The sequence below is a fragment of the Alligator sinensis genome, unplaced genomic scaffold (genome assembly GCF_000455745.1).
Source record: "Alligator sinensis unplaced genomic scaffold, ASM45574v1 scaffold191_1, whole genome shotgun sequence".
Taxonomy (NCBI): Eukaryota; Metazoa; Chordata; order Crocodylia; family Alligatoridae; genus Alligator; species Alligator sinensis.
In genome coordinates, this window is record NW_005842282.1 from 1,269,692 (window position 1) to 1,284,959 (window position 15,268).

General features: G+C 45.0%; 1 protein-coding gene across 1 annotated transcript in view; it reads left to right on the forward strand.

Moving 5' to 3' along the window:
- The window catches only part of MATN2 (matrilin 2), a 136,559-nt gene that overhangs the window by 83,493 nt on the left and 37,798 nt on the right, over positions 1–15,268 (forward strand). Inside the window, exons 6-8 of the mRNA XM_006027996.3 lie at positions 4,769–4,891; positions 12,781–12,903; positions 14,925–15,047. Of these exons, the coding sequence (XP_006028058.1) occupies positions 4,769–4,891; positions 12,781–12,903; positions 14,925–15,047 (369 nt within the window). The remainder of the gene's footprint in view (positions 1–4,768; positions 4,892–12,780; positions 12,904–14,924; positions 15,048–15,268) is intronic.

Sequence of the window (15,268 nt, forward strand, 5' to 3'; positions counted from 1 at the left end):
GAGCACGGGGGGGGGGAGCAGCTCCCCCCCCACCCCACGCCCGGTGCCCCACACTGCAAGTGCTCGCAGCCCACATGGGGCTGTCCAGAGTGGGCACAGGCAGCATGGGGCACCGGGCATGGGTGGGGAGGGGCCACTTCTCCCCCCCCCTCCCCCCCACGCTCCTTCCCTGCCTGGGGTCCTCCCCCCCGCCACTTACCTGAGCTTCCCGTGTGGGGGCAGCCACATGCTCCCAGCCCAGAAACCCTGGCTGGGGCTTCCAGCTGGGGGGTGGGCCCCGCTGTGCTTCCCCTGGGTCCTACTGCCCTTGGTTCCTGTCATTTTTGGACTTCTCTATTTTTGACAGGAACCAAGGGCAGAGAAATATTAATTTTCCAAATTTTTTTAGGGGCCCCGCGGGCCAGATAGAATGGCCTCGTGGGCCGGATCCAGCCAATGGGTCGTATTTTGCCCACCCCTGTCCTAACTCATGCTATTAATGCTGCTGCCAATATTGGTAATTTTAATTGTAAGTTTAAAGCATACTGTTTACACTTTTTGTTTTTAGATATTTTTTGCCTCATTTATGATTTCATCTTTCTCAATTCCTTATGGTACATGTGAATAATTCAGTTTATCCATGAAGATTTAAATCTAAGCAGAAATCAGCCATTCTATATTCTTTTGCACCAAAAAACTAACCTGCTGTTCCTATTATCAGTGTATCTGTATGAACTGATTTGTCTGATTTGAGCAACTTTAAACTTCAGAATGGATGTTATTACCAAAAAGTCCTACTTCTGTGAATGTCATCAAGAGATACGTGTTTATCCCTGGTGGAACATCCTGTAAATGTGAATGTACAGTGTTAAATCAGGGCCTATAACTCTCCATTTTCATTAGTTTAAACTAACATATTCATTTTTGTGGATATCATTTATAAGTTGAATGATTTGTCACAAAATAGGTTGAACAAGGGGTCTGCCTGGTGCGCATATGTATCAGGCACAACAGAGAATAAAGCATTACAAAATGTTGTAAGAAAGCAATGGTTTAATTGCAGTTTCCGGGATTTTGTCTTCTATTTATCAGTGGGACATTGAGGGAGATCACTTTTAAAGTGGCAGAGATGTTTTTCCAAGATATTTTAGACCTTTACCATAGGAGGAAGTAGTAAAGAGCACAACAAATGAACACTATGTTAATGGGCCTGGTTTGTTACTCAGGCCTTCTTCCTCTTCAGAAAGGCTAAATTATCCAGTTAGGAAATAGAGTAAAACCATGCCACTTAAGCAACCAATTATACATTTGCTTATTAATACTTAAATAGATCCTCACAGCTAGGCATTCATCAGCAATGCAGAGACTGAAATCTGACAACTCAAAACGTTCATTGAAAAATTTTGAATGGCTGGCAACTTGATTGTCCTGTGTTTTCAAGGATAATGTGTGAATAGAAAGGTTAGATTTGTAGACTAAACTGTGTAGATGCAGTTGTGGCTTCTTTACTGCTGCTAAAGGAAGCTACAGAATACAGTAACTCCTCTTCAAGGGTTTATTGACAAGGAAGCAAGAGAACCCAGGACCATGTCAAAAAGGAAACCAGGTCTCCTGGTTGGCTTGCCAAGCCACACTACTAGGCAAGATCACCAGCCTAATGAAGGCTGCTCCCATTCAGAAGAACAAAAACCTTCCAATAAAATGCACTTGTGCTAAACCAGGCTTTCATCCTTCAGGATCTCTCCTTCAGGGACTGCTGGTCCTTCTGGGCTCACTCTCCTCTCGTTCCTGGTGCAGCTGGGTGTGCTCTCCTCTCTTTCCTGGCACTGCTGCAATATTCATACCGCTGCAGCTGCTGGGCTTATGTTCCTTTCTGGCACTGGTGTGGTTGCTGTCATCTCCCTGCACTCTCTGCAGTTTTCTAGCTGACTTCTGGGTCCTTATGCTCTCACCAAAGTCTTCTATCACCCCCCCTTAATTAATTTCTCCCTTTCCTTCTCTCCCCCCAGGTTTCTTCCATGCATTCTTTATTTTCTAACCCTTTACTCTAGCCTTTGTTCTGCTCCTGTTAGCTCGCATCACTCACAAAGATCTGGAAGACTTATGTAGATGTTATAGGCATGGACCTATGGAGAGAGCAGTATACACACAATCCTGCTATAGTACCAGCAGAACTGGGTAGGGGGCATAAGCATCCAGAGGTAGAACTGGAAACTAGAAAGAAATGATGGACATGGTAGAACCAAGACATTTGTCCCCTGCAAAAAAGCGTGGGATAACCTCATCAGACGACTGCCTAAATGCATTATTCATTCTCTAAGAAATATAACTCCCCATTAAAACTTATTTTATTGAAATATACACAGACTTATACTAAGAACTGTGAGTTGCATGTCAAAGTACTAACATTCTGCTGTGTATTCCATTAGTAGGTACAGATGTATGCAGATGATAAAGCTGTTAACTGAACTGTGAAAGACAAATAAATAAGAAGAAAAACTAGAAAGGTTTATTCTTGATTCTAATTGTGGGTATTTTCCATAATATCCAAATAAATTATGGCAGTGCCTTGAGGTGGGAAGTCTTTTATAATACTTCTCAGTATTTCCATGGATATTTAATTCCATGAAGAATTTAATAGCCCGCATGCTAAAAGAAATGTGGCAGAAAGATTTCCATTTTCAACAAGTGTGACTCCAGCAGTAACCGGAATATAAGAGGTTGAAAAGAATCAATAGGTGGACTCTGAACATGGCCCAAGAAAGCTAACCCCTTCCTGAGAGAAGTTGATTAGTGTCCTAAAATTATTATAACAGCAAAATCATAGTTGTGCCCAAAAGTAATTGGCAAGAGAAAATGTGCAGCTCGTACAGTCAGTACCATGTCGTCTCCAGTGTAAAGTCTGAAGAAATTGGCATTCTAGCTATTGTCAGAAGCCAATGGAACTACTCCTGAGAGCAACAGCTCACCAAGTGAGTAAAGGTTTATGGTTTATCATTCAGAGAGCAAACCTGGAGAAATACATATCCTGTGTGAATTATTTATTGTTTTTCTCACTTGTTCCCACAATACGTTAGAGACTTTATGGAAATAGGGAGGCACAGTCCCTTCCCCAATGATATTTCAATCTAAAACAACAGATGGACTAACAGAAAGTATGAGGGACAAAAGTAGGCAGGGTGATGTTCCTAATATGTTGATAAAACATTAAAAATAACTGTAGATGGTATCTAGTTGTCCTTCAACTCTGCAGTGGGTAGTCTAAATTGTCTGGATTCAAACCAAAATATCTAAGCATTAGCAGGAACTCCGTCAGTGAGAATGCGTGGATTCCCTACTCTTGTGATTAAATGGTTTCAGCAAATATCATCACACATGTAGATATTTTCAACAGTGAAGAGGGTGGGAATGGTGGAGAGAACTGATTTATTCAGATAAGAAACTGTTATCTTTTAAAAGGACATATTGATTTAATTTGGGAGGGTGAAATAATAAAGTAACAGAAAAAGTTACCAGTAGCTAATGCAGAGCTGTCACTTGGCAGGAAGAGGAAAGTAACTCCTCAGGTTTGTTTGTAAAATGTGGCACATCACTATTCTCAACAGAAAGTTCAGACAAAATTAGCATAGTGTGAGCCAAGCAATGTTGTATGGTAAGAACCCTGGCTTTGTTATTCATTTCCGTTTAGTTTCTCCTAAGAATTACTGCATGAAGGAAAAGCTTAAGTTGCAGGGATTTCCATCTTGTAAAAATAAGATGTATTTGCTACACTGATATAGGACAGCTAGGTAATTATGTCAGTCAGCACCTGTCAAACAAAAGGCACTATCTAAGCTGAATTATCTATGCTTGGCCTTTACTATGATAGCTGTTTTGCACATAGAGTTATTCAGTGATATAAAGGAACTAAAGCTGCTGTCCCTGGTTCCTGGCTGCTGAAACAGCCTCTTATTGATGCCATAAGCAGCTGAAAGTAAGTTATAGAAGTTGTGCTGGTGACTGGCAGAGCCTTCCACTGGTTCCAGGCTGGTTCCAGTCTTTGCTATATGCACCTTGGGTACAGCTTAAGATCAAGTCATTGTTAAAAGCACTGAGAAGACATATTACAAGTATTCTTATGAAAGTTTTGGGTAGCTCAAGGAAAAGGAGGGCTTATGACTACATACAGTGGGGGAAGCAGTTTTGAGAGTCCGAGTCACATTTCTGTTATACTGGTATACAATCTTCGAGTAATTGGCACTTCCCTGTATTAAAAATAAGAAACTCAAGTTAATCTGCCCCTTTTGATAAAAACAAATGTGGGCAGATAGGATTTCACTCTGAGTCTTGCCCCTTAGATCTGGGAAAGAAGTTCAAGAAACCAGTTTAACCTAAATCAGTTAAGTCTGATAGTACATCCATCCAGGTTTATCTTAAACCAGTTTCAGCCATTTTGAAAGTGGTTTATGTGCACTAACTTTTGCTGTGTTACAGATTTGAACTGTTTTCCAACCACTTATACTGATTTATGTGTAATTTCTGTCCCTAGTCTTAGCCACACATGTGGTCTGCCATTCATAATGTATCCTGGCTACAAAAGAGAAAGTAACTCCTGAATGTTGGTCCATCAGTTATTACCCTAAAACCTTCAATTAGCAGGCTGTTCAGAGCAGAGACCCTGTCAACTTTTATTTGTACTACTTCAGTTCTGATCATAACATAAATATATATTTCATAATTATTAAATATATATTCTAATACTGATTCCATGTATCTAATTCTACACATTTCCCTGGTTTTTCTTTTTCAGTTGTAGACTTTTGTGCAGTGGATAACCAAGGCTGCCAACATGAGTGTGTTAATACAGATGACTCCTACTACTGTAAATGCCATCCAGGGTTTATTTTAAACCCTGATAAAAGAACTTGCAGAAGTAAGTTGGGAAAAAATATTAAGTATGATAAATTTGCTCTCCTTGTACTCTCTCTTTTCCCTGATAATTCTCCATTGCTCCTGAGAACATTTATAGAATGTCTATTTATAAATGAAACAGTGTTAGATCAGAAGAGCAAGAGAAGTTTTCTCCTTCTCTAAGGACAGGAACTTCTTGCCCTGAGATCTTGCTTCTTCTGGTAGTTAAAGCAAAAGTTTCTGTTTTGCATGGCCCCTCTGATTATAGCATTTCTTTATTTTAAGTGTCATATTTCCTAATTCAATGGATCAGTTTTACAGAACAGAACTTCTAAATTGTCTTTTGTTTATAAAACAAGTGTAGTAATGAAATGCAAAAAACCCAACATTAATGTAGTAGTAAAATTGCACAGCTAAGTATGCTGCACTCAGGAATTATGAAAGGAAAGGCTAAAAGCACAGCCTTACCTCTGTTTCTGTGTACCTTATGAGAACAGATTTTTTGTCACTGTGTGTAAATAGGTTTAATTCCATTAACTACTCTAGAGTTGCATTGTTATACCAGTAGCAAATTTAGTCCATATTACATAATGATGTGAACAAAGAATGATTTCTAAACTAATCAGTGCAATATAACACATTTTTTCTGCATCCTTGCAATCCCATAGAGATCTAGGATAACCTGTGACTGTAAAATTGTATTATAAAACATTACATGGCAGAAGAAAGCTAGTGCCTGTCAATGTAGTTAGCCAAAGACTGACAAGGTCTGTTAGGACTGCATGCCACAAAATTATTTCCATACCTATGCATGTATATGTTCATATGACTGTGCCATTCAAAATATTACTCATACTTCCTTACTGCCTGAGCAGTGGTCCAGATCAAATGTTGCTCCCCCCGCAAAATATGGAGGCTTCTAAAATGTCATGTTTTTTCAGATTAGATTGATAAAAGAATTTGAAACTCAAGGTATCCCCAGTATGGGGCTTCCCTGCTCCCCCCCCCCCCCCCCCCCCCCCGCCTCATGCAGGTAGATATACAGAAACTCCAAATATACTTTAAACACCTTTGTAAATACCAAGCTAAATATCAGTTATATGGAATACATTGATACAAGCTTTGAATCCTTAAAATAGTTGGAAACCAGTTAAAACCTATAGTTCATTTTGACCAGTTTAAAATACTTCAGATGCGTTAAATTTAAACTAGGGAAAAACATTCAAAACTCTACAGTTTAGATAAACCAGGGAGGGGCACTAGGATATTGATAAATCAGGAGTCAGGCATGTGCTGGAGTCAGGGCAGCACTTGGTGTGGAGGGGACTGGAATGATCTTACAGCTGCTGAATTCAAACATAAATAACTTCAAAACTTATCTATCCACTTCTGTGCAAATTGGCCTGAACCTTGCAGATTGGGGTGCCCACTATCCTCCTCACAGGGCAGGCAGGCTAGCTTTGGCTGTGCTGTCTGCTCCGGCTGAGCTGGGGCCAGCCCCATCCTCACCCCGCAGCTGTCACAGAGCTGAAGTAGCAACACCTCTGCTCCCCAGCCTGTTCCTGCCAGCCATGTGGGGCAGTGGAGAGGGGTGGGGGAGGTTGGGAACAGAGCCCTCAGCCCTGGTCCCAAGCCCTGGTCTGTGAGGGTTGCCCCCTGTCTCAGGTCAGGTGCAAGTCACTGGCTAGCTGAGGGGAGGGGAATAGGAGTCCCGCTTCCCGGCCGGACCCCAAGCCTGGCATCTGCTCATGTGGGGGGGACCCTAGTGTCTGGGGAGTTTCCCCTGGCAGGCCCAGGACTCCCCCAAACACTGGTCTGCCTAGCTGTGGGGAGTGGTTTTCACCCCCATGGCCTCCTCCTGCGTCTGGGCCAGCGTGAGACACTGACACACACTGGAGAGGGTCCCATCACCTGGCACAAGCTTCTGAGGATGCCCAGCATCTCTTGTCAGCTGTCACTGGTGCTGAGCTCCAGTGGGAGGCACCAGGCAGCCCAGAGAGTTTGCACCAGGCAGTGGGGCCTGATCCTGCCCTATGTGGAGTGTTCCCTTCCCCACCACCAGGTGCCAAAACAGTGCCAAGTTTAAAACCATGGCTTTTGCATTTGCTTCCCTATGAGCCAGGAGCAGGACCCCTCCACCAATGAGAACAGGCTGGGCTGGGCCAGGTTGGGAGTGCCACCCCACATTGCAGCTGGGGCAGGGGGAGCAGGCCCAGGCTGGGCCAGGAGTGCCACGCCACACCTCTGCAGGCGGGCAGGCAGAGGCACTGGGGGTGCCTTGGGGGGATGTGGCCACCCCAAAATTCATCTTAGCCCTCCCAGCAATCTGCCCACCTGCAGAGACACGGTGCAGCACTTCTGGCCCAACGCAGCTCAACACTGTGCATGTCCTTGGCCACATGGGACACAGCTGAGCAGCAGCTCCCTGCAAGTAAGTCTAATAGGGGCTGGGCTGGGAGCTAGATGGAACCACGGGTGGCTCATAGCTGGGGGTGGCGGGATGGGGGCGCTGCCTCAGTATGATCAAGAGAGGGGGAAGGGGGAGGTCCTGTGAGGGGAAAGTGTATCTGGGTGTGCATGTGTGTGTGCATCTGTCTGTCTTTGTGTCTTTGTCTGCGTGTGTGCGTCTGTCTGTGTGAGCATCTGTGTGTGCATGTGTGAGTTGGTGTGTGTGCACATCTGTGTATGGGTGCATGCATCTGTGTGTCTGTGCGTGTGTGCATCTGTGTTCACGGCAGGGAGAGTGTGTTTCTGTCTGTGTGTCCATTTGCAGAGAGTGAGTGAGAGTAGAGCGTGTGCCTGTCTGAGTGCCCATGTCTGTGCGCATCTTTGGCTGTAGCGGGGGGAGCAGGGAGAAGAGGCGGGCATGTGCCCTCCCACCCCCAGTCTGGTGGGGTCCACCCAGCCTCTCCCCGTCAGCACCAGAAAGGGAAGGGGCCCTTCTCCCCTCTCCCCACCCCCTGCCGCAATCCAGCTCCCATGCAGGGAGGGCCTCCAATTTTGTGTTTTCCCAGGGCCCCAGTACACCTTAATCTGCCCCTGCCAGATGCAAGTCCCCCAGGACCCTGGCACATCCCACCAGAGCCTGGTACTAGCGACAGCCAGCAAGATGTGCTGAGCAGCCCGGAGCACTCCATAGAAGGCAGGATCAGGCCCTGCTGCCCAGCGCATCTTGCCAGGTGCTGCTGGTGCCAGCCTCCAGTGGGACATGCCAGGCGGACCAGGGGTCTTGCACCAAGGGGCAAGGACAGGAGTGCTCCACAGAAGGCAGGATGGGCCCCAAAACCCATCACAAGCCCCTGAGGCTGCCTGACACATCCCACCAGAGCCCAGTGGCAACTGGCAAGGTACAGTGGGCAGCCCAAGGGGCTTGTGCTGGGTTGCAGGGCATGATCCTTCTTTCTATGGAGCCAGCCCAACTAGGCAGGGAGGGGGGAAACCCCCTGGGGCCCATCCCCCGCAGCTAAGAAGACCCCACCTCAGGGGGCTAAGACTGTGGTGGGGGGCTTCATTCCCCCTCCCCCCTGCATGTCAGTGACTCACACCAGCCCAGCCACAGAAGGGGAACCCCTCCCCCCACAGCTGGGCAGACCAGGGCTCAGGGGATCCCCAGTGTGGGGCTTTCCCCATGTGAGCAAATGCCAGGCTATGGGGCCAGTCCCAGGTGGGGGGACTTCTTTTCCCTGTGTGTCAGTCACTCACACCAGTCAAGCCCCATGGGAGGAGTTACCCTCTTCACTCACTTCTCTTTCCCCCTCCCCCCCCCCCCCCCAATTTCTGGACCTGTGGGCAGATTCCTGCAGCTGGGCAGATGGGGGTGGGAGGATCCCAGGCCAGCCTGTGGAGTGGGGCTTCCCCTGTGGCCAGATGCCTGGTTTGCAGGGCCAGCACTATAATGGGAACTCTTTCTCCTGTGGTGGCAAACTGGGAGGTATGCTCTAGTACCCTTTGTCTTCTGGCCTGGGTCAGGCCTCTGCTTGCCATTCTCAACTGAAAACTGAAAGTCGGTTATCGGTTCAACCTATGCAGCTTCAAGAAACCTGTGAAGATTGACTTGATTCTGCCTTGGGCTTTTTGATTCTCTGTGTTTATCCCATAAGTTTAAAATGCTTGAAATTATTCTCTACAAATTTGACTTCAACTCACATCTCGATGACAAACCAAGCTGAAATTCACATTGGTGCTAAGGCAGAGTAAGGCAAAGCCACTATATCCCCATGACTAGGACTCCAGTTCCAGAGAGTCAAGTGATTACCTCAGATTGTTCATTTTCTTTTGCAAAGGTAAGTGTTTAGCCCCTCTGGTTATGAAGACAAAGCTTGAAAACATAAATAATGTTACCAGTTCAGTGATGTGTGATTAAACCAGCAGACAGCCCAAAACAAAAGGTCTCTGAGGAGTGAACTATTATTTTGAACTGGGTCAATGTGAGCTGGTTCAGTGTTAGGTGTGGACACCAAGGGCGCTTGCACACGTGATGGTGTCATGATGTACTTGTGACAGAAATTTCCTTTTGTGTGGCTTAATGGCATCACACATTACACGTATGTGAGTTTTGGGGGTTTTAAATGAGTTTGCATCCTTGCAAACTAAACTACTTTGTTACCAGATTTGCCCATCACTTTGGGGTGCGCTCATTTATTAAGGATACGTTTCTAGGGTCTTGGTAATTCTATCAATGTGCTGGTTGTGTTACTTGTGTTTCTATATGGGGCTGTATATCTCCCTTCTGCAAGTCCTCACCCCCAATGGAGCTATCTTGCAGGACTCAGTTTCAAAATCCTCCAACCACCAAATCAGTCATACACACAAACACACACAGATTAACGTGACATGCCTGACCTGGCCAGGTTGATCAGCATGGACAGGCTGACACCCTCATATGCCAAGAATCAGTTCATCAGAGCAACAATAAACTGTAGTCAGACATGAGCACACAGGTAAACAGAATACATCTGAATCTGGCTGGGTGTCCAGCTGACACCCTCATGGGCCAGCATTCAGTTCATTAGGGCATGTCTGAGCCAAACTGGGTCAATCAGCCTGTACAAGCTGATCCCCTTATGTGTTTCAAACTCAGCATGTCCCAATCTTTAGCCTCTTGATGAGCAGACCCCACAGTATTTTTGGGCTTCACAGGGATCTTTAGCTTAGGTAAAAGAAGCGTTGCTGCAGAGCAAGTGGGGAAGGAGGAGAAGAGAAGAAAAAATATACCCAGTTACTCCCAGTTTGACTATAAAAGTTATTTATTGCTAAGTATATGAAATATATAATAGTACTAGTAGTAATAGACATGCAAAGGAAAAACAAACACTAACAATTACAATACTACCCTGGTTTCACTAAGTATTTGGGGAAACTTAGCTCAAGCTTAACTAATACAGTTCAGGTTCAGAAATTTATGCCTAGAGAGAAAAGAGAAAAGAGGGAGAGAGCGAGTGCTGGGATCTCACCAGTCCAAGGCACTCAGGTTCCAATGCTGACAGGTGAAGCTCTTAGCACAATCCTTGAAGGGAGACAATCTGTTTCTTCCAGCTTCTCGAGAACAACAGCGGATGGTGTCAGAAAGATTTCTCCTCTTGAAGCACAGACACACACTCCTGCTTTTTTAACAGATTTTTATACCCTCAGTTCAGCTTCCTCAAAGCATTCTTAATAGTGTAAATAATTGTCTTTTTTATTGACAAGGGGTTATCTGGTTTGGAATATCTCAAGAAACTGATTGATAATCAGGAAAAACATGAGGTTAAGGAGTAACCAGACACTTAGGAGCCAGCTTGAAATTCCTATGGATAGCAGATATACTGATGGGATGCCTTATTGTTTCTTCAGAAACAATAGATAGCTTGCAGCATCAGGGTTTTGGATTTTTACTTGTTGTGAACAAGCCTCAGCTTAGCATGACTTTTCCAGATCTTACTATAGTCTTTTAACAGACTTAAAGCAATTATTGGAGTGTTCATAACATTTGGTGGAGAGGACTTCCACCAGTCATCACGAGAAAAGTATGACAACACTTGTGGTCAGGGCTCCAATGGGCTGGACGCTGTGATGAACCCTTTACCATTGTTCAAATGCTGACCATACCCCCTCTGACTTAGTTTCTTTGCCTCAGCATTCCCTAACCCGGCAACTGAGTTTTAGTTAATCAAGTTTAAATAGGCCTCCCATAGTGGGACCAGGGAATGTACGGCCCAAGATGCCTATTAAACTTTACTTCTGCTTGGGGGGGGGCGGGGGGAGGGGAGTCCTTTGAAAATCCAGATTAGAACTGGTCTGATAAATGCTGAGCTGGCTGTGTGTAAATGTGGGTAGATTAGAATTTGGAGCACAGATTCCCCATCATGCAGTGCTCCCCTGCTTCTCTGATCCCAGAATTCACTGAGGTTTCTGCTTCAGGCTTTCTATTCTCCATCTCCCATGTAAATGAATGGTCATCTGGTTCCATCTCAGATGCAAATGAGACCTAGGGCAGTTGCTCCCTTATCTGGAGAGCTTTAGGTATGTCTCCCACTGCATCTTAATCAATTTTGTTTGGCAGGGGGGAATTCTTTGTGAGTCAGACAGGCTGCATCCTGTTCCAGTGTTCCCCAAGAACACGGAGCTGAGAAGTAACAACATCCCAATGTAGTTTAATTTGTAATGTTGCAACTTGGAACATTGCAGCTATTTATTCAGCTCGCCCCCCAGCAATGGGAGAGGTGGGCAGGCTCTGCCAGAATGAAAGGATTGGGCCCCTCTCACAGCTTCAGCCTTCAGCAGGCTCCTATGGCTGGCAGGATGCCAGGGGCCACCTAGGAATGGGCTGATTGCCCCTGGGGCAGTTCAGGGAGGTGGCAAGAGGGCAGCTGAGTCTGCTGGCAGCCAGAGAAGGTGGCAGGGACAGTGTACAGTGCACTGGAAGATCAGGTGGGCTGCCCGAGCCCACCTGGGCTTCCAGTACCCTATGCAACATCCCCACTGCCTTCTCCGGCCACCAGCTCACCCAGCCACCCTCCTGCTGTCTCCCCCCCAGGCTGCCCGAAGATGAAGCCAGCTCATTCTCAGGTGGCCCCAGGTGTCCTGTCGGGCGCAGGAGTCTGCTGAAGGCAGAAGCAGCGAGGGGCCTGATCTGCTTTTCTGCAAAGTCTGCCCGCCTCTCCTGTGACCAGGGAGTGAGCTGACAGATTAATAGCATAAATTAATGGCCCCCTGGCTGCAGGAGAGGCAGGCAGGCTCTGCCAAAAAAACAAAAAAAAGTATCGGGCCCCTCACTGCTTCTGCCTTCAGTAGGCACCTGTGGCCACCAGGTCAATAACATACATACAGTGAAGGAAAAATAAAACCTACCATTTCAATAAAAAACTCACCATTTCAATTTAGGGGGCATAGAATGCAACCCTAAGGGCTAAAACCCTGTAGTGTGTACAAGTGCCCCAAGTGTTTTTGGCAAGCTTTTCATCTCACATAGAGTTTTGCATCTCAAAAATCACATAACAAACAAGCCAAAGTCATTCAAACACTGGTGCAACTGGTGAAATAATGCCCCTATATGATGAATGGCATTCACAAGTACACTTGATATAAACTGATTCACTTAGTATAATGCATATCTAACTTGAATGCAGTAAAATAACATAATTATGAGTTTTGTTTAAAAACAAATCAATGTTTTCAGTGTGACCTACAGTATTTGGCTGCAAAATTCTCAGAAATACTGATAACACTAACTTCTGTATAGCCCTTTGAAAAATTATCTTCCCAGGGTTCATTAAAATATTTCTCATGTAGTCTGTGTGAAAGCTGAACAGTTTGTTTTAAATATTTGAAACAGTATGGCAAGAAGTCAGGACAGTGTCCAGAAAAAGAAATACTAATTCAAATGAAGTGAGGTCGTTGGGTTTCTTTATCCCATTTCTGTTTTATTTTCAGGACCGGATTACTGTGCTTCAGAAAACCATGGCTGTCAACAGGAGTGTGTTAATTTAGATGATTCTTATTTTTGTCAATGCCGACAAGGATTTACTCTTAATCCAGATAAGCGAACTTGCAAAAGTAAGTTGACCTAAGCACATCAGGGCATCTGCTTTAACTTTGCACACAAGTGGAAGGCTTTTTGGAAAGATCATAGTCTCTTCCATTGTAAAGACTGAAACAAACTTTTCCCTTTATGCCTGATTTTTAACTTATCTCTCCCCAGCCTCCTTCCCCACAACTCTGCCATAATTAAACTGCTCTGTCTGATATTTCACAGGCCAGATTTTACATTAGATTAATTTTTTTCCTGGAGAGTTGAAGTAAATATGGAGAGTAATAAAGGATATTGATACTCATTACTTCTTTAAATGTTCCTGTTTTTTTAGTTTGTAATAACACAAATGGATTTCTGCAAATGCTTCATATTTTCTTTGTTATTTTAGTTTAGCCAAGGATAGATGCCTTTGACTAGTTCTGGGAATGGCAATATTTTTTAAATTCTAAAAGTAGTTTTAGTGTTCCTTAAGTATTCTTGAACATGTTCTCTAAATCACCATACCACTTTCTTAAACACTTAGAAATTAGCCTCAGCTGTATCAAGCTTCTTAATCAGGGCATGTGTATACGCTGCTTTCCTCAGGACTCCTGCATGGAGCAGCTCCTCCAGCCTTGGGCCTCCAAAACAGAGGCATCTTGTGACAGTCTTAAGACTTCAGCAAAACTTGCAATCACAAAAGGAATTAGTTTTGCTAGATGCATGAACCTAGTGAAGATACAGCAGCAATGTTTCATTAATTTAAAGTTCACAGTGGTAAAGCTAAGAAAATTAACTCTTTTCAAATATGATTTTTTTTTGTCATCCTAAAAATTTCTGTTTTGGTTTGTGTTTTCTGCACTAAGGAAGTATACCTGTGTCATTTTGTCATTTAATATACCTGTGTCATTTTGAATAGTAGTCTACATTACCACAGTTAGTTAATTTTTAAATTGCATTGAGAATATTTGGTGCTTTTAGGTTCAGTATGCCTTGCGCAGGGAAGAAGCAAAGGACCAAATACTGAAAACATTTCCAAGCATAATGCCTAGCGTGAGGACAACAATTGTGAATGAAAAGCATGATCCAAATTTCTTTAAAATCAGTGGGAGCCTTTCCATAGGCTTTGGATGAGGTCAGGAGCTTAGTGATAGTTTCAAGGTTGGACTCTGATTCCAAAAGTTTTGACTTAATGGTTCATGTTAAACAAATTTGTAATATAATGCGGTACATCAACATCTATTTCTTCATCCAAGCCAGGCAGAGTGTGTCATTGCTGACCTGTTCCAGACACTCCTTCTCTACTAATGTTAAGTCTGTGGGAGCAAGACTCTGGGAACCAAAGCACAATCTTCCTGGTGGCTGGGTAGAGCATCACCAGTAGGCTTCCTGGTCAGCTGCTCCCAAAGTTTAACTGCCCATAGCACAGATTTTAGCAGAGGCATAACTAGGCAGTTTTGCACCTGGGCAGTGGTGGTTCATGCAGCAGCAGCCACAGCTGGGGTGGTGGTGGTGCAGCAGGTAGGAGAGCATCAGTGGCAGCTAGTATTTTTGCATCCCCTCTAAGCTGGCACCCAGGACTGGTGCCCCAGTTGCCCCCCTTGGTTACACTACAGTAGAACTGGCCAACTGTTGAGTGGCCAGGAGCTGCACATTATACCAGTCTTGGGTCTGGGGCCACACACTATGCAGATCACATGCCACATGGGCTCACCAGGTCCTCTGCCACCCCAGCAGCATGAGCCCTCACCACTGCTGCTGCCACACAAGCCCTTCCCCCCACCCTTGCAAGCCTCCTGCCACTGAGGCCACACAGGCAGTAAGTCCAATAGGCTCCTCCCGCTGTGCTGCCCTACCCCAAAGACCTGGCTGCCACAGCATTAGGAGTAGTGGGGGTGGTGGTGGCCAGGTGGAGGCGCACAGGTCAGACATTAACCCCTGCAGGCTGGATACAGCCCTGCACTACTGGATCCGAGTGCCTTTTAAGCAGCATGGGCTTTTCTAAGCCATTTTGTTTCAGCAACCAATAAGCTTAGTTTGTGTCCTTTAACCTTTGTTTCCATAGGAATAGACTTCTGTGCTCTGGGTACACACAGCTGTGAACATGAATGTGTTAACACTGAAGACTCATTTGTGTGTAGATGTCATCCTGGATACACCCTGAACCATGATGGCAAAACGTGCAGAAGTGAGTGTTTCTCACAGACTGCTGCAGTTAGTTACTGCAGTGGGCTGAGTTTTTAAAAGAATAAGAGTACTCTCCAGAGGCCTTTTTGAGATTTCTTTGTGCTATGAAAATAACTGTAACTGTAAAGAGCCAGTTCTAGTGAAGTAATGCTGGTTAGATGCCTACATATGTCCACCCAACAGAGAACTAATGTATTATCTTATAAAATCCTAATAGCAGGA